Raw genomic sequence first — 24982 nt, 5'->3', positions numbered from 1 at the left:
ACTGCCCTCTCTTCCATGATTCTAAATGAATAAAACAAACAATGAACAAAAAATAGTTGAGGTTGTTTGTGTTCAGTCTAGTAGCCAATGGCATCCTGGCCAGGGCTCCAAGTTACCACTTAGGACCTTGATCCAGCCAAGGGTCTTTCTCATCTCAGCTGTGTTCTCTCCTAAATTCAGTTACCTATCTAGATCTTTAAAAAAATATATTGAAGGGGTCGGGCGGTAGCACAGCGGGTTAAGCGCACATGGTGTAAAGCATAAGACCCCAGTTCAAGCCTCTGACTCCCTACCTGCAGGGGGTCGCTCCTCAGGCGGTGAAGCAGGTCTGCGGGTGTCTTTCTCTCCCCCTCTGTCTTCCCATTCTCTCTACTTCTCTCTGTCCTATCCCAACAACGACAAGAATAATAACAACAACAATGGCAACAAAATGGGGGGAAAAAACAGCCTCCAGAAGCAGTGGATTCATAGTGCAGGCACCAAGCCCCAGCAATAACTCTAGTGGCTATATTTATATATATGGGGGGAGGGGGAAATAGAGAGGAAGAGAGACAGAAGGACACTTCCAGCCCTGCTTTCCCCTTACAGGTGGGGACTAGGGGTTTGAACCTGGGTCCTTGTACACTGCAATGTGAGTGCTTAGCCAGGTGTGCCACCATCTGCTGCCCCCCCATCTAGATCTTCCCAGATGTAATCATTTCCATTCTATTTAGTCAGAATCACTTTCTTCTCCTTGTGACCAAAGACCATGAACTGATTCAGAAGAGACTGGACTCAGATGCCTCCCAGGACATCTTTCAGCCTCAAAACACTGATGATAAACTAATCTTGGCAGAGCAGATTTAAAATAGAAATCTATTTAAAAATGCATCTGTAACTATGCTGAGACATCTCTGCTTTATATACACGTTCAAGAATGCACATGTGTATGGTATATGTCATTGTTCCAGCCTCCTTACTGATACTTGAGAACGAGTCCAATTACAGTGACTTGATAAGCAGGTTCCTATTTAAACCTTTACGGTTAGTGCAAAAGCGCTTCTAACCACAATACTGTTCATTTAGTAGAATGAACTGGGCATCTGAAAATAAAAATGTATGTCAATGTGGACCACTATATTTGATTTGATTTCTCAGGCTTTGTATCTCATTAACAAAAATACTAGTCCTCTATGGAGAGAAATTCTGTATAAAAACGCAAACAAATTTACAGTCTCTTAGGATTCATATTCATTCTTTTGCTACTTAATGAAATAACAATTATGAGTTTTTGACTTTAGTTACATACTAAAACAAAAATTAGTCTAAATTAAAATGTGTTTTTAAGTATCAAAGAAGAAAAATCTTCATTTGAAGTCGCTCTACTGGGTGGAAATGAAGAATTGTGAGAAGGGACTGGGTGGTGGTACACTCCAGAGTGCACAGAAATGTTCCCATGATCCAAGACCTGGGTTCAAGCCCTTGGTCTCCACTTACTGGGGGCAGGGGAGATTCATGAGCAGTGAAATAGTGCTGCAGAGGAGTCTGTCTTTCCCTCTCTTTTTCCTCTTCCTGCCTCTCACCTCCTATAAAAACCATATCTAAGGGGGTTGGGCAGTAGCGCAGCGGATTAAGCTCATGTGGCACAAAGCGCAAGGACCGGCGTAAGGATCCTGGTTTGAGTCCCCAGCTCCCCACCTGCAGGGGAGTCACTTCATAGGCGGTGAAGCAGTTAAAAATTTCCTATGGCTTTTATTACACATAACAGTGGAGGTTCTGTGTAGATACTTTGAATTAACAACCAAATTCACCATAAAAAAAAAGTGCCAAGATGAAGGAAAAAAACCTATAAAGTAACAAAATGTCAGACTGAGCAATCTGACATCAGCAGTCGGATGCCTGGAGGATGGATGCCTGGAGGAACCTTCTGTTAAACAGTCCAGAGCTATTCTAGCAGTTTTAGAACTCTGTTCTGAATAACCCTCATTCACAGAGTACCTACCATGGCTCAGGTACCTTGAGGATAGGATTTCTAAGTCCTCTAACCCCCATACAGAGTCCAACTTCCATTTCCACAGGCAAAGATGTAGTTTGGTGAATATGGGGCTCGTCCACACCCTTACCTACATGCCCATCAGTTCCAGGTCTGGGGTTTGCACCCAGGCTTCTTTGACTGCAAATTCTGAAGTTTCCCACTTTGACTCCTCCTATAACATCAGACATTCCCGATTTCTTTCCTTCCCCTTCTCCTTCGGCATAAAGTTTTCTGCGTCTTTGCATTGCTTGTTTAGTAAAACTGGACAGCTACTCCGTGGCTCTCCAATTGGAAAGTCATTGTCCTCATGCTCATTAATGTTTATACTCGGTTGGGGGGAAGAGTCACTCTGTGGTTCCCCCAATAAACTCCACTTTCTTAAGATGAGGGAGTAGGAGCTGCCACAGTGGTGATATACAATCTCTGGCACCACCAATAGCCACAACCGAGTGGTGCTCTGGTCAAAAAATAAAATAAAAGGGGGGTGTTGGGCCGTAGCATGTGGTGTTGGGTAGTATGCCAGCTCCTCCGGCTTCTGTCTCTAATCCTGCTTAACTAAACACCGGCATGCCTGTATGGCATTGGTTTGATCCCACTCAAAGCTGCGGTCTATTTACATAAATCACTAAGCACCCCAGTTCCATGGCTGCCAGTTCTTAGCAACATCGCCCTGCCAGATGTTCGTCAGGATGCGGCATCATCTAAGTTCATTTCCCACGTCTACGCTCGACCGGACCTGCCAATATACGCGGATATCTTCGCCCACCCTGTCCGACGCTTGACGTCTCGTCACCCAATCTGGTCCCCTACGCCTACACTGAACTTCTCTGTTCCAGACTCTTGGAAACAGAGCTGGCAGTCAGCTGAGGTCAAGAACAAACACCTCATCACAGACCCCTGCAAGCATCCACCCGGCTTTGACCTAGCACGTTATGATTGGGCCCTCCTCAATCGCTATCGAACAGGCCATGGCCGGTGCGCCGCTATGTTCCATCGCCGGGGAGCCAGAGACGACCCGAACTGCCCCTGCGGCTCCAGACAGACTATGACCCACATAGTCAACGACTGCCACCTCTCCAGATTCAAAGGAGGTCTCGAAACTTGACATCAGGCTCAACCTGATGCTGTTGACTGGCTACGGAAGAAGGGCAAACGCTAGAAGGAGAAGAAACTAAGCACCACCCTCCCTCCAGGGCACTAGTGGTTCTGTGGTAGAATTCTGGCCTGCTCCGCCCCCTCTCCTTGTCAAACCCTGATTTTCCACCACTTTCTTTTCGCTCCACCCTCTCTACATCACGTCCTGTTTACACCCTACTTGGCAAGTATATATAAGGACAGGCTTGTGAGTTTTCAGTTTAGTTTTAGCATAGCTTGGTTTAGATTGTGCTGCGTTCTGCATGAATAAGGAGATACTACGCACAACCCAGCTATGAGTCCCTGGTCGTCTGTCTCTCGCTCACGAAGCCAGCCAATGTGGGTTAAGTGCATATGGCGCCAAGTGCAAAGACCTGCATAAAGGTCCCGGTTCGAGCCCCCAGCTTCCCATCTGCAGGGGAGTCGCTTCACAAGTGGTGAAGCAGGTCTGCAGGTGTCTATCTTTCTTTCCCCCTTTCTGTCTTCCCCCCTTTCTCTCGATTTCTCTCTGTCCTATCCAACAACAACGACAGCAAGTGATAACAATAATAATAACCACTGCCACCACCACAACAAAAAAAAGGGCAACAAAAGGGGAAAAACAGCCTCCAGGAGCAGTGGATTCATAGTGCAGGCACTGAGCCCCAGCAATAACCCTGGAGGCAAAAAAAAAAAAAAAGGAGCAGGAAACCAATCACATCCGAGCAAAGCAAATGAAACTAGATGCAACCCCACTCTGAGCTGTAAAATATAACGGGGAAAATAATGAGACAAATATATATGTGAAAGGACAAAAGCACACACTCTGACAAATACAAACTATGTGAGTGAATGGAATAGAGGCATGGAAACTTACTTCATTCACTCTGCACTTGTATTTACATTAGTTATTAGATTGACTTTCAAAATAAAAATTCATGAACTATTCAAAGACATGACTAATATGTTTTACAAGATGAACCAAAACACTGCTTCAAGGTAAAGTTTCATTTCAGTAAAATATTTTAAAAGCAGTTTAATAAAAGAAATCATACTTTAAACAGGGTCATACATTTTTTACTTAACCAGTAAAAGACAAACTCAAAAGATATGTGATATTTAATCAAAAGTCAGGATAATACTTTTTGTTCCATTTAATTAATATTTATAAGTCACTAGTGGGTTATCTATGTGTCAGTTCTAACAGTCTTACATTCATGTTAGAAGAATAAATGTTATTGGAACTACCTACGGGATAATTACATTGACTCTTAAATCAATACTTAAATAGCTTCAGTTAATATGATTTCCACTGAATAAAGTGAGTCACTATTCTTATTCATACTTTTCAGTATATTCAGTATAATTAGAATAAGAAGATGTCACTTTTTTTATATACACGCTAGTAAAAGTTCTTTGAGGTGTGTTAAATAATTATAAGAAGCAATTTTTACAGATGTGACAGAATATTTTGCCCCAAGAAAAGAAAAAACAAGGATCTAATATCCCCTATCCATATAAATAAAATATAGAGAAGTTAGGGGGGAAATGGTCTTTGTTTGAAGTCGCTTTAAAGAATTAAAAATTACAATAGAAACTCAAATCTTTTTTTTTCTTCTTAATTTTATAGTTAGGTTTTTAACAATTAGTCACAGCTGTGATCAATACTAGTGAAAAGTTATACTCATCATTAATAACTCCTGGAGATTTGACATTTTTAGAAGTTTTAATTTTATTTGCTATATACTTCAAAGTATAGCAAAAAAAAAAAAGAAAGAAAGAAAGGAAAAAAAAGAAAAGAAAAAAAAAGTTTTTCAATATAGAAAAAGGCTTTCTACACTAAGGAAGTTCATGGAGTTGACTGGTCTCTGGGGGCATCTACTGGAAATGTAGCAAACTGCAGTTACATCATGTAAATTTGATGACGTCCATTATCCATCTTTATACATATCAATTAAAAAACTATATAGTTTTTTAATTGATATGTAAATAGGGTAACACCCAAAGAAGATAAATAGAAAGTTATGCATGGCATTCCCTCTGGCATTCCACCTGGTAACAGCAAAACAGGTAGCTGTCTACAAGACCAGCTAACAAAAACGGTGCTGTTAACAGTGTCAACAGGGCAGCTTCGAACCAATTCTCCATGTTTGGATAAACTGAAACTATATTTTAGAAGTAATCATACACATAGTTAGTAGTGCTTTTCTATTAACGCAACTAAAATGCATATGAGAAGCACTGCTCAAATGATTATAGTTTCTCTAAAACCAAATTCATTTTGCATGTTAATATAGCTACCAACCATATCACTGGTATTAACACCAACCTGATCGATCATCACTGCCTGTATGACTCAGTTTAACTACATGAATTTAGTTACATGAATTTATTATACTTGGAACAAAAGGATCTACCCTTTGTTAGAATTAGCTATTATAATTAGAATTCAAAATTAAAATGAACACTTTTTATTAATTTTTCTCCTAAACAATTTAGGAAATTTTCCATTAAAAATGGTCCTATAAAGAATATGATACAATCATTGCAACTTAAGTACAACTTCAACCTATCTCAAGAAATGATGTTAATAATTATAATTGCACCTAAAACTAATCAGTTAACAGTAATCTTAATAACACTGCCATTATGACAACTTGTACATATGAAGTTTCTTAGTCATTTAAGAGAAAATAATTTTTGAAAGTATATCAATTGTACTTTCGTAACACTATACTATCATATACTTTATTTATGGCTATTAATTTATATAAAACCCTCTCCATAGATTAAATATATTGCATTTATCTTCATTCCAAAGAAACAGTCTAGTGTTAGTTAATATGTTACTGAAATGATCATTAGAATTAGAATAAAATAAATAAATGTGATGCTATTCTCATTGTGTAAACTGCAAACTGGATGAATACAAAACATTAAGAAATTAGTACCTACTTAATAAAGAGGGAAATATTGCTTCAATTTAGATTTAGATTTCAGAGAGTTGAATTTATTTGGCAATTTAAAAATAAATAATTAAAATGCCCTCTCCCTGTGGCTATAGAAATGTTTTTTTTTTTTAACTCAAAGTAATTAGAAATATACTGATTTGAATCTTTGTGATGAACATATGAAAGTTTTGCTTTATATTTTTGGAATATATGACATTTCATCTATGAGTCATTAAAGTTATAATAGAAAGCACAGTCAAGATTTTCAACAATTAAACAAAAATATATATAACTTTTGAGAAAGCCAATTTAATCAAGGTTCAACTTTTAATTCTGTTTTTACAATAGTAACTAAAAACTTTATTCCAGGACATTTTATAAATGGGACTAATATAATTCATTCAACATAAAATATTAAACATTGCGTCAGCAAAAAATTCTCCTAACAGCACACTAATAATTCCTTTCAACATGGGTGATTTTTGTTTTAGGATATATGACATGTTCCTGTGAAAGGCAACAAAGATTATTTTTCAAATTTGAACTGACATTTATCATAAAAGGCAGTGACTTTTTGTAATGTTAATTAGTAAATAGTATTTTAGGTGGTGATTGTAGGTGGTGATTGTTGATATCAGATTCAAGCCATATTAATTTAACAAACACAGACTGCAATTCCTACAATTGTTTAAAATGATACTCTTAATAATGCAAAGACATTTTAAATGTAGATACTTTGTTAAGAATGATTTACTCAAGTGATTCCTACTTAATCAAATATTTGAAGTATATTGATGATCAGTCAAGAATAAATAAACTATATAGAAAGTGTTATGAAAATACGCAGTTATATAGCTGTCCCACGTATTTTCTTACTGAAAAATTTTCTTTAAAAAAAAATCACAAATAGGGAGTTGGGCAGTAGTACAGCGGGTTAAGTGCACGAGGCCTCGCAAAGCGCAAGGACTGGCATAAGGATCCTGGTTCGAGCCCCCGGATCCCCACCTTCAGGGGAGTCCCTTCACCTCAGGAGGTGAAGCAGGTCTGCAGGTGTCTGTCTTTCTCTCCCCCTTTCTGTCTTCCTCTCTTCTCTCCATTTCTCTCTGTCCTGTCCAACCACGATGACATCAATAAAAATAACTACAACAATAAAACAACAAGGGCAACAAGAGGGAATAAATAAATAAAAATTTTAAAAAATTACAAAAGAAATAAAAAAAACAAAGTCACAATTTAAAATAAGTTTTCCTCTAGGTGGTTAGTGAAAAGGCTATGGAAAAAAGTTCCTTTTATGCAGGAATTACATATATAATCTTAAATGATCATATAACTTGAAAATTCTCTCCAGATATTAAAGCCATCTTAAAGAAAGCGATGCTTTAAGTCAAAGATTAGAAAAAGAGAGATATGAAATAAGTATAACTGTTTAAGAAAAATTCTCAGTGATGTTATTTTCAAGTCAGAAGTATCATGCTTGAATTCAGATGCCTTTGTGCAGATGGGGAAATCATATGGAAGCTAATAAAAGTAGTTTCAATCAAATGAATCAAACTTAGTTTTTCAACTTACTCTAATTTCCCATTATAGAAGACATAATTATATAGTCAATTATATTGTTTACATGAATTACAGAAACAAGAGTTAGCTGAAAAATAAAGTCTGAAAATATTCTGAGTTTTTGAATTGAGTTATAATGATAAAAATAGAAACCCAAATAAGTAGCACGATTCTATTACACAGTGCATTCTAATATAATGAAAATAAACATAAGAAAAAAGAGACAAAAATATAAGCATGACCATCCTATCTTAACTCCATATTGCCTAATAAATTAGTACCTACAAATATAAATTTTATGCAAATAAAGCCACCCTGTTTTCTGAAGCTTATATCTTGTCATTATTCTACAACTTTTATGAAATTTTATAATTTGGGATTTTTTTTCTTAATGCTTTATTTTTTTCTCCAGGTCTCTACCTATATATCTTTATAATAAAGGAACGTCCATTTTCCATACAAAGAGAGTAAAATAACTCTTTTAAAAGATAAAAGTTTGATTTTAATAAAATTAAATACAACTAATAAACATTTTCTCAAATGTTTCAATAAGAATACAAAGCTGGGGGAAGTAAAGATAAAACTTAGCAAAAACAACAAGTTGCATTCAAAAGAAAACCAGCTCACTGCATGCCTTTTCTTACTAACGTATGCCATACATTTTATCTATGCAAGAGTTTGAGGAGTTTTGCAAGTAAAATTCTGTTTCCTCTACACTTGCTAATAGTCATGAGATTCTGTAGTTTGCACCTTCCCATTAAAAATGTATTGTATTTTTTGAAATTATTCACCCCGCCTTTTATCCAGATCATGTCTTTGAAAGGAGGAAGTAGATAATAAATGGAATAATTCATGATTTCCCATTAAATATGAAACTTTCTTTTGCAGAGTTTAGAAAATGAAGTTCTACATAATGTACAAAAGTTGATTAGAACTTTTTTTTAAACCTTTTTAAGAAGAAAAAAAAACCCTTCAACATTAAACAACTGCATGAGGTTTCTTTGGGAAAAGTAAACCAATCAATTCTTTACACCTATAGCTTGTGATACAGGACTCTAAGCTCGTTCTCCTGAACATATATTCTCGAACAATGTTTAGGAAGTATTAACATGACAGCAAGAGCAACAGTATACTTTGGTCTATCAACATGACGGTTATCTTAGAGAAACAGACCTGATGCTGAAATTACAAAGGGAAAAGCCACATAAATTAAAAATGAAAACAAATCAGTATTCATGCTATTCTAGGCGCGGTGACAGAAGGCAGTGGAAGGTAAACAGCAAATGCTGCATTTGGCTTTCTCTCAATAGGACACCCATCTAGTGCGGCAGTGCTGCTTTCTCATAAGAGAAAAATGTCCCTTTTGCAAACTGCCAGTACTCTATAAATTACATTTTTTTTCCTTTTGGATAACATTTATAAAATTAAACCAAATGATTTGAAGACTCATTCCAGCTGTATATTTTTATGGGACTAGAAGTCTTTAGTAATCTCAACAAGGGGAGATACCAAGTTCTGACTGGGGTCAGCAGGTGACCCCATTTCCTTGGGCTTGTAAGTTTTTATTGTGGAATAATTCATTTGTCCCCTAAGCAGAGTTTAATTTTCATCATATCATGAGTGAATCAAGGCTATATGTCTTTCTGTCAATTGTGAGTGGGTGGAAGATAATTACGGGTCTGTGAGCCATGGGCAGGCCCCTTCCGGGCGGCATGTTCTGTGATGCTGTCACAGTTCACTGGAGAGTGAGCCAGGCAGCATTTCACAACTGGCTCTCTGCCCTCAGTGAGCAGACTTTCAGAACACAGGTGAAAACTAAACTGTTTTATTTTCTTAAAGGATGACAATTTTGATGCCTGGGTTTGGCAATGTGAGTATGTAAATATCTTATTTTTCTGAATGTTGCATTCATTTTAATTGCAGTTATTTCAATATCCAGGAACTCCTACGTAAGAACACGGGACAGTTACATTATAAATGTGCATCGTTAAGATTCTTATGACAATGAAAGTATTTGTGAAAGGATAAAAAAAAGCCTTGAATTCAAGCTTACCAAAAGCAATACCAAAGAGATATTTCCTAGGGATTGAAACTTCCATGAAGCAGAGAATATTTTGTTTGTTTGTTTGTTTCATTCCTTTGTATTTTCAAATGAAAGTGTAAATGCTGATGAAAAGAAAGCTTGCAAAATATTATTAGAATAAAAAAAATAGAATTCAGGAATAAAAATTAAGGGGGAACACAAATAGTAGAAATTCATAAATTAATTTATTAAGAAGTAGTCACTAACAATGATTATATTGCTAATTAATTACAATTAATTAATTTAATTTACAAAGAAGTACGGAAAGAAATAATAGCTCTAATACTAAAGCATCAAAATATACAAAATTAAAATTGATTTTAATGATTTTCTTCAGAAACTCAAGAATAGAGAGACAAAATGATTTTAAAAAAACTAGTATAACTTGATCAAAATAATAGGCTCTTTGTTTCTGGTAGACTTTTCTATATAGTTATGAATACCAAATAAATAGAAAAAACATATATACACATATATTTATTTTTCAAACACACAAGGAAGATTCATAAATTTCAAACAGGTACAGATCACAATAGAAATTCTATAAATTCTATTTAAAGTCAGAGCATAAACTGACTCACTCCCCCCTTATCTTACCTCACCTGCAAATAAACAGCAATAAGAAAAACTATCCACCTGAAAATTTACAAAGGTATTTTCTGATTTATTCCTTACCTAAACAGGAAACCGCAAGAGCCTCCACATGTGTAAAGTTGAAAAAAACAAAGACCCTAAGTATCAAATACAAGTGGAAATAATTCAAAAGGAAATTCATAATTTAGGTGCATGTACTAGAAAACAAGAATAAACGGAGAAGCGTGCTCCCCACTAAGGATGCTAGAAAGCAGCATCTGAACAAAATAAGCAACAGAATGAAGAAAGGACAGGGGAGGAAAGGAAAGGTAACTGTATAAATTAGAGAACAACAACAAGAAAAAGCTGATCCGTGAGACAGAAGAGCTCGATATAAAAATAACTAGACCTTCGCATGGTTGAGAAAAACAAAAATAAGTCACTGGATGAAAACAGACACGAGAGCTTCTAATTATAATTATTTTCTTTTTTAAATTAATTAATTTCCTTTTTGTTGCCCTTGTTTTTATTGTTGTTGTAGTTATTGTTGTTGTTGATGTTGTCGTTGTGGGATAGGACAGAGAAATGGAGAGAGGGAGGGGAAGACAGAGAGGGGGAGAGAAAGATAGACACCTGGAGACCTGCTTCACCGCCTGTGAAGCGACTCCCCTGCAGGTGGGGAGCTGGGGGCTCAAACCGGGATCCTTCAGCCGGTCCTTGCACTCTGCGCCACGTGTGCTTAACCCGCTGACCTACCACCGGACTCCCAAATGTCTCCTTTCTTCCCCACTCAATTCCTTCTTACTCAAGGGCCAAAACTATTTAGTTCCCTAAGGAAGTTCAACAAAGCTTCCAACAAATAAGAAAACCTCGCCTCATTTAAATGGTTCTAGAGCATCAAACGAGATGAAAAACTCTTTAGTTCATCTTACAAAACACCAGAAATGTAGCAAAAAAAGAAAGAAAAAAGAAAAGAAAATTACAAGTCAAGTATCACTATAGTTTAGATGCAAATGTCTTCCTACCTCTTTTCCCCTACCCCGCAAAAAAGAACTCTTTTGCATTTCATCTTTTGCACTCTTTGCAGTCCTTTCAAACAGAGAAAAATAAGTGGGCTTACCCTTTGATGTCTTTCTTTCTTTCCTTCCTTCCTTTTTTTTTTTTTTTTTTGCCTCCAGGGTTATCACTGGGGCTCTGTGCCTGTGCTACAAACCCACTGCTCCTGGCAGCATTTTTCCTTTTTTTTTTTTTTTTATTGGATAGGACAGAGAGAAACTGAGAGAGGAAGGGAAGAGAGAGAGAGAGAGAGACCTACAGACCTGCTTTACAGCTTGTGAACGACACCCCCCCCCCCCCGCAGGTGGGGAACCAAGATCCTTGCGTGGGTCCTTGTGCTTCCTACTATGTGCACCTAACCGCCTGGTCCCCTTACCCTTTGATCTTAATCTTGATTTTGACATGATAAAATAAAAATAAAAATCTAAACTTTCCACACAATTCCCTTGTTCAGGTGTGTGTGTGTGTGTGTCTGTCTGTCTGTCTGTCTGTCTGTGTGTTTGGTTGTAACTCAAGCTACCGTCTCTAACAAGTTTCAGATTAGGATGACAAGAATGACTATGAAGGGAGTGCATAGGGAATTTCTAGGTCCACAGTATTACAAGTATTCAGGAGGAATCTGGAAATCTAATCTCGGACGCATGTCTGATTCATTTTCCCCTGTAGTTTATTCATTTCCTCATCTCTCTGAATTGTCTTTTCTACCTCCTTGCTCCTGTTTCCATGTAACATTAGATCCCCCTGTCAAATCATTTAACCTCTCCATGCCATCGTGTCGGGGAGTAGTAAGAATTCTTTATAGTGTTATTGTGAAGTGAACTTAGGACAGAGATCAACACACACACCTTCTGTAATGTGTCTTACCTGCTAACTGTCTCCCCTGACATAAAACCCAGCTAAGAAATGTAATGCTGATGACATTATGCAAATACCCATTTTTATTGTTCACCTGGTATGCAAGGTTTAATTCTGTCGCTTCATTTTTCCTATATATGCCATGTGATGATTTCCTCTAGGGATTTGGTAACAATAAAAAGTGACTAGTGAAATAGCTCACTGCTTTGCTAGATATGCAGCCCAGGATAACTACAGCTTGCAGCAATCAAGCCATGTGGTATGGGATAAAGAGCGCAGAAATACATCTACAATATGAACAATTGGTGTCTTTCTGTCTCTCTGTCTCTCCTTCCCCTCTCAATTTGCCCCTCACCAAAATAAATAAATAACACTTTTTTTTTTAAGAGAGCCTGACCAGGCGGTGGTACATGTGGTTGGGCGAGGGGCAGGGGGGAGGAGAAGCTTCATGAGCAGAAAAGCAGTGCTGCAGGCATCGCTCTTTCTCTCTCCTCGGTCTCTATCCAAAGTAAGTAAATAAATAAAATAAAAAATTTAAATCTGAACTACTGACAGGGGTGTGAAAACTATTCAGTGGGGGCAAGGACCAATGGGGCAAGAACAAATCATGATAGAAATCTTGGAGAGCTATTGGACTGTCAGAAAAGTCACGGCACATTTTTACATTAGAGAAGAAAACGTGTCATGACTTTTCCAGCAACCCAACAGATACAGAAGAATGGGACTGGGAATTTTCCAGGTCCGCATACACAAATAAGCTCAAAATGAGGCAAGAGCCTAAAAATAAGACATAAAACTCTTTTTAAAAATGTATTTTATTTATTTTATCATTTATTATTTTATTTTTTTTACTTTTTTGGCTCCAGGGCTATTATTGGGGCTCAGTGTCTGCACTCCAAGTCCACTATTCCTGGTGGCCATTTTTTCCCATTTTATTGGATAGAACAGAGAGAAATTGAAAGAAGAGGGGTAAGTAGAGGGAAAGAAAGACAGACACCTGCTTTACCACTTGTGAAGCATCTTCCCTGCAGGTGAGGAGCCGGGGCTCGAACCTGGATCCTTACACAGGTCCTTGCTCTTAGTGTGTTTAACCCAGCGTGCCACCACCTGGCCCCCTTGTCATTTATTTTTAGTGGAAGAGAGGTAACAGAGCACTACTCATCTCTGGCTTATGGTAGTGCTGTAGATTGAACCTGGGACCGTAGTGCCTCAAGTATGAAAGTCTTTTGTAGAACTATCATGCTGTCTCCCCAGCCAAGAAATAAAACTCATAAAAGAAAACATACACTGGATTTGTCAATGATTTTCTTATTTAGGATCTTCTTGAAAATTAAAAAAAAATATCATCAAAGAGCACTATCAAGAGTAAAGGACAACCTACAGAATGAATATTTAAACTACTCACTTCAATAATGGACAAGGGATGGGACAGGTGGTGTTGTACCTAGTTAAATTCATATGTTATCATATGTAAGGACCCAGGTTCAAACCCCTGGTGCCCACCTGCATGGAGGAACTTCATGAGCACTAAAGCAGTGCTGAAGATGTCTCTAGATCACTCCTCCATTCTCTTTCGCTGTCGACTTCTCTCTGTCCTATCAAATACAATAAAGTTAAAAAAGAAAAAAAAAAGAATGGACAAGGGATTTGAACCATGAAAGGTTCATCAGTGAAGACATGGAGAAACTGAAATCCTTGTGCATTGTTAGTGGAAATGCTAAATGGTTAAGTTACTGTGTTAGTAAAGAGTTGCCACCTCAAAAAATTGAAGAAAAAATCATATATTCACGGAGTCAGGCGGTAGCGCAGAGGGTTAAGCGCAGGTGGCGCAAAGCGCAAGGACCGGCGGAAGGATCCCGGTTCAAGCCCCCGGCTCTCCACTTGCAGGGGAGTCACTTCACAGGCGGTGAAGCAGGTCTGCAGGTGTCTATCTTTCTCTCCCCCTCTCTGTCTTCCTCTCCTCTCTCCATTCCTCTCTGTCTTATCCAACAACAACAACATCAGTAACTACAACAATAAAAAACAACAAGGGCAACAAAAGGGCATAAATAAATAAATATCAAAAAAATCATATATTCAGCCATTCCACTCCTGGATAGATGTTTATGTCCCTGTTCTTAGCAGCATAATTCATAGTAGCTAAAATATGGAGGAAACCCAAATATCATCAGCAGACAAAAGCACAAGCAACACACAATACATACTTAAAACAGAACAACATTCAATCTTGAAAAGACAGTAATTTTTTTTTCCACATTACACTACGTATGGACTTTGAGGAGACTGTAAAAAATGAAACAAGTCCATTACAGAAAGTTGAAGCTGAGATTCTACTTACTCATGATACTAAGAAAGATTGAAATCAGAGACAGGGAGTATATGGGGCTTCCCAAGGGGCTGCGAGGGGGTAGGTGAAATGGAGAGGTATTGCTTTTAGAATATGGAGTATCCACTTTGCAAGATGAAGAGTCCTGGAGATGGCTGTCAGTGGTGAACCCTTGGTAACATGAATGGATTTAATGCCAGTGAACTGTAGTATAAAGTTTAAAAATGGCAAAGATGGTGAATATTACATATATATATCACAGTGAATGTTTTAAGCAAAGAATGATAATTTTTCCATTCCTTTTTAAATCTCTTTCTAAAAATATACACTTCTGAAAAGCTTGTTAAAGCTGAAAGTGAAACAAATTTCTCCTCATTAGGTATACTTGCTAAGTCTGGAATGCATCTCACAAATTACATTGTGAATAAGGTAGTACTATCTAGTACAAAGTAAAAAAATATATCTATCCCTCTACATATTTAAAAGAAGAGAATAAACATTACTACCTGGCTCAACATTGAAAGTTAAAACAAAATATTCAGGTTTTCCACATTGTTGATAAATATGTTGGAAGTTAAAGAAAAGTGAAAGCAGCTCAAGATTATCAGTTCAAGCAGGCGCTGTTGACATGGGAATCCTCACTTAATTTCCTGCTCTTAGCATGCTCTCCAACAGTTGTAGAACTAAGAGGTTAGTGAAGTGGCTAACCTTCATAATCTTACATAGGGCCAGAGGCTGTATTTCTGATTTAGTAGACAGATCTGCAATTGACAGATACCTATGCTCTTGGTTTTTGTGTTTTTTGTTTGTTTGCTTTGTTTTGCTTTTTTGTTTTGTTTTTTAAGTCTACTAGAGCTACTAAATTCAAATGCCACAAGAAAAATCTATTTTAAGGCAAACTTTTAAAGGACATAAAGACAAATGTCTTAGACATTTATACTCTTCCCAGCCAACCCCAATTCAACATTTCTGTTTTCTTTTGACACTTACTTTATTATCCCTAGATTTGTTTTGGTAGAAAGTGGATATACCTTTTACACACAATAAACACATTTTAAAGTTATTTCTGTCTTCACGTTTTTAATTCTTAACTGTACTGATACCATCCTTTTAAAAATATTTTATTTTATTACCATAGCAATGCTCAGCTCTGGTTTATGATGGCACATGAGGGATTGAACCTGGGACCTGAGCCTCAGGCAGGAAAGTCTTTTGAATAACCATTATAGTCTTTTGCTATCTCCCTGGGCCTTAAATGTAACAACCTTTTCTTTCCTAGTTTCATCTTTCAGAGATCTGCTATGGAAGAGAATATCAGAATTTAAGTGAGCAAGCAAGGCAAAGATGAAAAGGGTGACACCCTACTCTATTGCTCTGAATTTTTTACAGCTGCATATATGTATTCACGAGGAAGCACCAAAGTCCTGTCTCCTTTTCTTGAGTCATGAAGGTTTTAAAATCCAATATGCTCCCAAGATGGAAAAAGAGAAAGCTACTTCCCCCGCCCTGCTTTTGTGGGGGCATGTGTGTCACTTACTTGGCAAAGGCTTCTTCTGGAAAATCTGACTTGCAAACAATACAGTGTTTGACTTATTATTTTACAAAAGGGAAAAATGTTCTTGAAAACAAAATGATTTCACAAAAGAGCTCAAAGCTAAAGAAAATGAAGGTAGAGGGGGGTCAGGCCGTGGTGCACAGGGTTCAGCGCACATAGTACAAAGTGCAAGGACCTGGGCAAGGCTGTTACAGCCTGTTGCAGTGGTGAGGGTGGAAGGGTAGTTGCTTCATAAGTGGTAAAGTAGGTCTGCAAGTGTCTGTTTCTCTCTCTCTATTTCCCCTCCTCTCTCAATTTTTCTCTGTCCTATCCAATAAAATAGAAAAAAAAAAAAAAAAAAGGCTGCCAGGAGCAGTGGATTCATGGTGCTGGCACTGAGACCCAGCGATAACCCTGCAGGGAAAAAAGAAAGAAAGAAAGAAAGAAAGAAAGAAAGAAAGAAAGAAAGAAAGAAAGAAAGAAAGAAAGAAAGAAAGAAAGAAAGGAAGAAAGGAAAGAAGAAAGGAAGAAAGGAAGGAAGGAAGGAAGGAAGGAAGGAGAGAAAAGGAAAGAAAAGAAAAGAAAAGGAAAGGAAAGGAAAGGAAAGGAAAGGAAAGGAAAGGAAAGGAAAGGAAAGGAAAGGAAAGGAAAGGAAAGGAAAGGAAAGGAAAGGAAAGGAAAGGAAAGGAAAGGAAGGCAGCAGCCTGGGCTGGGCAGTCATGAAGGAGCCTGGGTTTCCACCTATTTACTGTGAGAGTTCACAGTCCTGGACGACTTCTTCACCCTGTTACTTTGCACACTGTGTATTTTTTGAGTGCCTGGTCATTGCACAAATCCAGGTATTATGTTAGCTTATAAAAAGAATATCTGGAGTTTGTAAAAGTATGTTTGCAAGACAATTAAGAAAGAAACTCAAAATTGCTTCTTTCTCCCCCACAAAATACTCGCAAGTATGATCCCACTCAAAGAGAAGAAGAAAAAAGTTTCAAAGGTTCGAGAGTATTTCTTTGTGTCTTTCCAATCCTAACTCCCTGAATGTGGTAACAGAATTCTTACAAGTCACTATGACACTCAGCAAGCAGCTGACAAGCTACAAGATATTCTGAAGATAAGCAGAGATGCACACACAATTGTGACTAAGCCTGTTTTTCCATAAAATGGAACTCGAGATCTGAAGCAGTAAATAGTGTGGAGCAGATTAATATCTCCTGCCCCTTCATGATTTTGTTTATTTCTACCTTCATATACATAGTTAAAATGATACACTTCCCCAATTTGAGGAGAAAATTTGATGACTTGAGTCTACAGATGGCACTTTCATGACTTAGCTACTCAAAGCAATTATGATAATAAATGATACTTAGTATCTTTAAGAAGCAATAATGTAGCAACATTATTGGGAGACTGCTAGTTACCATGATGAGATTATTAGTTACCATGAGGTTACTAGTTAGATCTCTTGTATTACACATGCCAGGTAGTGTTCTGGTCCTCTCCCCCCCAACCCTATAAATAAATAAAGCTTAAAAAATGGATTCTGATAATCCAAACTAAAAAACTGAAACACAGAAACACAAGTGACCTTTACTTGTTAAAGACAGCTAAATACCATCAAACTAGCAGGATGCTGAAAAATTCATGACACATTTTTGCAAGGAAAAACATAGAAAAATTCACCATGACTTTTCAGATACCCCAGCATTTGAAAACTTATTTAATAAATTCAAATTTCTCAAGGGTTAACTTTAATAATCTCAAACAAGGACTTCTGGTGCAACCTATGAAAGCTCACCAGACACTTTCCAGCACATTGTTTTTATATCCATGTCTTATTTTCATGATACTACATATTTTCCAGCACTTCCTGCTTCTCAGTCTTTCTTTCCCGTGTCTTGTTTTTATAGCATATAACCAACTAAGCAGAACACCAAGGACAAACAGCACCATCTCTGCAGATGTGGACCCACAGCCATGGGACAAATGCAAAATAAACCAGAACACACACACACACACACACACACACACACACACAATGGCACTGTAAACCAGCTATAAGATTTCCTATATAACAGCTGAGCTTTCTTGCCTCTTACAGAAGTATTTATTTATTTATTTATTTGGCTCTGTCTGCTCTGTCAGCCTTCTATCTGCTGGCCCTCTCTGGTCAGTGTGTCTAATAAAGACCCCTTTGCCTCTATCGACACATTGTCTGGTGTGTTTGCTTATGACTGGTCACAGACCTGTGACCAGTCATAAGCAAACACACCTCAAAACAATGAGTGTCAAGCATAGAACATAAGCACGATATGTTTGGTCAAAGTGTGCCTCTGACTCTTAGCAATAACTGAGTCTTCTAACAAGTAATGAAGCATACTGAAATCCTTTCTGCAAATGTCAGTCAACACTAAAACAAAACCCTTTGTGAAGAATTGTTATCAATTCTACAGTAAAATGAACTTTGATAAGATGCACTCAGACATCTCAGCACCAACTACTTAGTTGCTCACTTAAATTTCAGATTTCTTTCTGTGTACATAGAACACATAGAAAGTCTTCCTTGATTGAATAATCAAACTGGTTACATAAAAAAAAAAACTAACTTGAAAACCTAATAACCAAAGATTTGTAGAACATCATCTATCTCATGTGATGCCAACCTGACATTTACTCTATCACATAGTCATTCAACCATCTAGTTTCTGAGCCCGTCACGTGTCAGGACACACACGGACACCCTCCTTCCTGAGACATGCCCCATCAGAATAGAAGGTTTGAGGGTAATCTTAGACATTGCTTTTGTCTGACTGAAGTGTTTATTCTTCAATTTCTCCCCATTATGTTCTGTATACTGAGGATCTGTGACTTGGCAGTCTGATCGTTTTATAATGTTATTCCAAACATGGGATCTGTCTTCCTGTGCAAGTTTCCACCTAGCAATAGTAGTCTTCTCTGATTCTAAACCTGGAGGCTGTACCTCACAGTATAATCAGCACTTACTCATTCTAGAAGTGTTTCCTGCTCCTAGATCCCATTGTCTCAAGTAGACACATGGAAGAGGCCAGTTACTCTATATTAAAATATCACTGTTTTGCCCACTGTGAAAAACCGAGTTTTCTATATAAAGCTGCTACTTAATAAATGCTTGTTGACCAATTTATCTTCTTTGGGTTGAATGGTTAATACAAAGTTTTATGCAGCAATTCCCTGGCTAACAGAATATGCATAATTCCTCACAGCACCTGCTGGGTATTGCTCGGAGAGGCTGAAACCATTCATCAATTTTCTCCTTTACACGCTATTCAATTAGTTTGTCTGGGGCCAGGTCTAGAATATTATCAATCAAAGCATAATGGTGAGCTGTACACAAGTTCTCTTGCTACTAATGGCTTGCATCCACTATCTTACAAAAAGAGCACAGATCTAAAGAATTATTTCAAAAGTAGGAAGCTATAAAGAGAATGTAATAGTAACAGCTGACAGTTATCCAGTGCTACTATTTTCTGTAGCGATATTGGGAATGTGAAATCATTAAGCCAATTACAGTTATTTGGATGCCATTATATTTAAATCAAGATGCAAATACCACTCACATTTATTTTTCTTCTGAGAAATAATTATACCATCATACAATACTGATCTCTAATTTTATTCTAGGTCCCAAATTTTAACAGGTTACCACGGAGACTCATGAATTAATGGTTAGGATAGCATTTACAAGTGATTCGAGATATGATGCTTGGCAGATATAAAGCTGCAAGGAGAAGGGTGGTAACAGTGAGTGTCACACGCTGTCCCTCTATTAAACAGCTGCTGGCAACAGCTACTGGCAGAATGAACTACTCTGTTTTCCCTGCTATATGCAAACGGGCAAAATAATACCCCACAAAATGAAATGCAATATCTAGTAAAGTGAAATATGTCAAGATTGACAATTTTAGAACATATCAAACCTATACCGAAAATATCAGTAAGACTCTTCCAAAAAACTCTCACAGCACTAGACAATGTAGTAAAAGCAGCTTTTTAAAAAACATTTTGCATAAAATATATTAACTGAATAATTTAATGAATCCTGCAGATGCATTTACAATCCTCGTGCTTTTCAATTCTTACATCTAAAGAACTGATTATAACAGAGTTATCAAGTCTATAGCTAAGAAATATTAAAGCTGTTTAAATTTTATTCTAGGTTCCTATACACTGCTTACTAATCGGCATGGATTTTTATACAAATTAGTTTTAACTAGTGGTAAAATAGTTATGTTTCATTGTTCATAAAAATAAATGTTTATAATTATAAATCAACCAGTAAGTTACGATTCATTAATTCTTTCTGTGAGTTCATGGTGGGAGTGAGGAAGAAGACAGAGTAGCAAGGGAATTTTCAAGCAACCATAAGGTAAAGAAGATACAGACATCTTTCTTAAAAAATCTTTTATTCCCTCTTGGGAACACGCCTAGAAATGGAAGTTAACCATCAATGAATGGAATGGCAGAGCACAGACTCAACTATAATATTGCAGAAGTAATATAATACCTTGGTAAATATGAAAATTTTGATAACTAAAATTAAAGCCTTTGATATGTGTCAGATCAAGAGCCATGACTTATCACTATTTAATATGAGCTTTAATTTTTAAATGCCATTTTCCAGTGAAAAAAATGTACTGCAGAGAAAAAAAATGAAATTCAATAAAGAATCAAGACAAAAGAAACAAGCTTCATCTTAATGTACTTTTTTAAAAAATATTTATTTTATTTATTTATTCCCTTTTGTTGCCCTTGTTGTTTTATTGTTGTAGTTATTATTGTTGTTGTCGTTGTTGGATAGGACAGAGAGAAATGGAGAGAGGAGGGGAAGACAGAGAGGAGGAGAGAAAGATAGACACCTGCAGACCTGCTTCACCGCCTGTGAAGCGACTCCCCTGCAGGTGGGGAGCCGGGGTTCGAACCAGGATCCTTATGCTGGTCCTTGTGCTTTGCGCCACCTGCGCTTAACCCGCTGCGCTACCGCCCGACTCCCCTTAATGTACTTTTAAGAGGTCTTACTTACGCAGCAACTTCCTCTTTCGACAATCCTTTGAAATTCACCTCCACGTAATGGTCTATCTCATCTTTTTCTTTGATCAGCTGAGCTCTAAATACAATGGAAGGAAATAACAAGTTACTATCTTTATCAAGGTGAAAGTGGCCAAATATAAAATACCACCAGCAGAACAGAAAGTTTCTGGCCATAGTGCCACATTGAACAAGTATTGTACAGCAGGTATAGAGTTAGGTGGTGTGATAAGGCTTAGAAGTTTCATTTTCTTTAGTAGCAAAATATAGGAAAGAATATCAAATTGGGTGTATAAAGAAATGATACATCAGCATATTTCAAAAAACCTGTATTTTTAATGGCATTTTCTTGATACAGCTTGTAAGACTGTCCATTTTATAGGATAAGCTCCTATGCACAGAAGTCATACTGTTTATAAGATAGGCTCTGGGAGCATAGAACACCTATTTGATTCATACGTGTAAGATTTATTTGATCTAAATCACCAAAATGTGCTTTAAAATGAGCTTTTTAAAATTTACACATAAGACTCAAAATTCTTGCTGAAAATCCCTGGTGCAAAGATAAAGATCTTAAAGACTTAACTTAGATATGATGGCTTTTAAGGAAAGTTTTGACGAAAAGACATGAAATCTATTTCGCATCCATTCTGAACCTACTGTGACCCTTTAAACATGCGTAATACTATAAACACTTCATAGCTATGGGAATATGGGATCAAGCAAGTATCTGCTTTCATTCAGAGGTAAATGAAGAACACAGACACAACACTTTATCCTACATGTTTGTAAGAAAACCATTGTGCTTCAGTATAACAGATGTAAGAAAATGTTTTCAGTAAAACTACCAGATTTGGAGGCTATGAAATTGGTTTTTGTTTTTGGTCCACACTGGTCTATGATTTTAAACATAACAGAAACCATTTAAAAATGACAGGAAGAACAAACTTTTCTAGACTTTATAAGCATGTCAGGTCGCTCAAAAGTAAAATGAAAAAATAAGTTATACATACACTGAAATTCTGTATCGAAAATTTTGTTTTATGGTGTTTTTTTAATTTTGACTTGTTACTATAAAATGACTTTTATTAGTTTAACTGGATGTTATTTATTTTGACACGGGGGTTTAATCTTTTCTAGAAACACTGAAAAATGAGATATGCTCCTTCTTAGTACAAAGTTGTCTCATAATGCTGTGTTCACCATGCCTCGTTATTAAAACATATGCATATAAAGAAAATAATCAGGACTGGAGAGAGAGAGCTCACAGGGCAGGACGTGTGTCTTGCCATGCATGTGATCCAGGTTTCACCCCTAGAACCACATGGGAGGTGTTATGGCAACAGAGGATACTTTGGTACTGTGGTTTCTCTTTTATCTACCTATCTGAATGAGAAAAGTGACTCGGAATGGTGATATCGCTCAGGTATGAAGCCTCAGTGACACACACACACACAGGTACACACACACACACACAGGCACACATGCACGCACACACACAGGCACACACACACACAGGCACACACGCGCGCACACACACACAGGCACACACACAGGCACACACACAGGCACACAAGCACACAGACAGGCACAGAGACAGGCACACACTCACACACACACAGGCACACACACAGGCGCACACACACACAGGCACACACACAGGCACACACACAGGCGCACACACACACACAGGCACACACACACACAGGCACACACACACACACACACACACCAACAAAATACATTGATATTAATGAAAATCCACAAAACTATAAATGATAATTTCTAGATGACACAATCTTAGTTAATGTCCATTGAGTTCTCTGTATTGCCATTTCTTGGCCACAACTCCAGCAGCAGTGAATCAAGTCAGGAACTACACAGAGCTTGCTAACCCACCCTAGAAGTAAAACCTAGTCCTCCTTTCTCTTTCTCCTTCTCTCTTTCTCTTCCTTTTCTGTTTTTAATTAAGCTTATTTTTCTTTTCTTTTTAAATAATTAATTTTTATTACTTTTATTTATAGAGACAATTAGAAATCAAGAGAGGAGGGAGGAGTGTAGAAAGGAATAGAGACAAACACCTGCAGACCTGCTTCACCACTAGTGAAACTAGTGAAGCTTCTTCCCCCCTACATGTGGGGAGCATGGGCTTGAACCTGGGTCCTTGCACATTGATAGCAGGTGAACTCAGTCAGGTGCGCCATCACTCAGCCCTTCTTTTTCAATATTTTATTTATTATTTACTGGATAGAGATAGAAATTAAGAGGGAAGGGGAGACTGAAAGGGATAGGATGAGAGAGAGAGAAAGACAGAGAGAGAGAGAGAGAGAGAGATGACATGCAGCACTGTTTCACCACTTGAAAAACTCCCCCCTGACAGGTGAGGACCAGGAACTTGAGCCCAGGTCCTTGCATTCTGTACCATGTGCGCTCAAGCAGGTGCACCACTACCCAGCCAGAGTCCTCCTTTCTTGAAAACAGAAGTCAGCACCATGGACCTTGCCAATCAGACGTCATGTATCTTTCATTGCTAAAACCTCTGCTTTTTATTCACCACACACATTTTGAAGAGGAAATCTATCTCCAAAGCTTTATAGGAACAATATGAGTGGAATAAGAAATAAAACAATCAAGTCCACAAGCACTGGCTTGCTTAATAAAGACATTCTTAGTCTACGAATGAGGTTCATCAATCCTTTTGAAATAGCAAACTCAATTATTCTGAATACCAGAAAGCAATGGTATACTTAGGTATTTAAGTTTGTTTGTTTTTTCCCCATCAGACATGCTCTTGACATTTCTTACTGCACCAAATTTCCTTCAGGAGGAAAAGAAGGGAAAGTGAGGGTCACGTACCTGGGGATTACGGAGGGGGAGCATGGCAGCTTCTGTCTGGCTAAAGATGCAAGCTTGGAACGTGCAATGGGCAGTGGGGGCAGAGTTGTCATCTCTGACTGTAAAAAAAGAAAAAAAATACTTTCCTTTTGTTCTTTTATTATTATTATCTTTATTTATTGAATAAAGACAGCCAGAAATCAAGAGAGAAGTGGTGATAGAGAGGGAGAGAGACAAAGACACCTGCAGCCCTGCTTCACCACATGTGAAGCTTTCCCCCTGCAGGAGGAGACTGGGGGCTCAAACCTGGGTCCTGTGCATGGTAACATGTGTGCTCAACCAGGTGCACCATCACCCAGCCCCACAAATGATGCTTTAAAGAGCACACCTTCCCATGAGTCCTTGAAGACATCAGAAATTCACTGATGGTCTTCAGAACAGAGATTGCCTCTGTGGGTAAGCACTGTACCAGAACTCAGGGATGGAGCCCAATGAGTGCATTTTGCAGGCTGCTTCTGCTACCATCTGCTATTTGGCCACTGCATTACTTGTCTATATCCCTGTTATGAAGAGGACAAGGACAGAATCTGATATATGACTTGAAGATCCAGTCAATCGGGTGTTTTGGTAGCAGGCAGGAATTGACATGGTTGTACCTGCAGAGTAAAGAGTCTTATTTCTTACTGTGGATTTCAAATGCACATGCTTTGCTTTCCTGTTACAACCAGTCATTAAAAATCATACATACACACTGTTTCCTAAAGCCTTTATCGCTCACAAAAAAGGATCTCTCTCAGAAAGGAAAAATTTTCAACAAGGATACATTTGCCTTAAGAGTACTCTTCCCTGATCCAGCTTTCTAGTCCTTTTTCCAACTATGACACCATCTCCCCAGACAATAACCCAGGTCCACCTGACATAGCAGATGTCAGGCTCAGGCAAAAACTAGTAAAGTCACAGGCCCTCTGGAATATACCTAAAACAGACCTACTAGCTTTTTCCAAAATTGAGATCCCAATCTTCATCT

General features: G+C 37.7%; 1 protein-coding gene across 1 annotated transcript in view; it reads right to left on the bottom strand.

The window, feature by feature from the left end:
- The window catches only part of TTC29 (tetratricopeptide repeat domain 29), a 194558-nt gene that overhangs the window by 162571 nt on the left and 7005 nt on the right, over positions 1–24982 (bottom strand). The window contains exons 3-4 of the mRNA XM_007528445.3: positions 23977–24074; positions 21116–21199 (exon numbers count right to left, since the gene is read on the bottom strand). Coding sequence (XP_007528507.2) covers positions 21116–21199; positions 23977–24068 — 176 coding nt within the window. The 5' untranslated portion in view covers positions 24069–24074. The remainder of the gene's footprint in view (positions 1–21115; positions 21200–23976; positions 24075–24982) is intronic.

The sequence above is a fragment of the Erinaceus europaeus genome, chromosome 19, assembly GCF_950295315.1.
Source record: "Erinaceus europaeus chromosome 19, mEriEur2.1, whole genome shotgun sequence".
Taxonomy (NCBI): Eukaryota; Metazoa; Chordata; class Mammalia; order Eulipotyphla; family Erinaceidae; genus Erinaceus; species Erinaceus europaeus.
The sequence above is the reverse complement of the archived record's forward strand: the minus strand, read 5'-3'. Positions and strand labels throughout refer to the sequence as shown.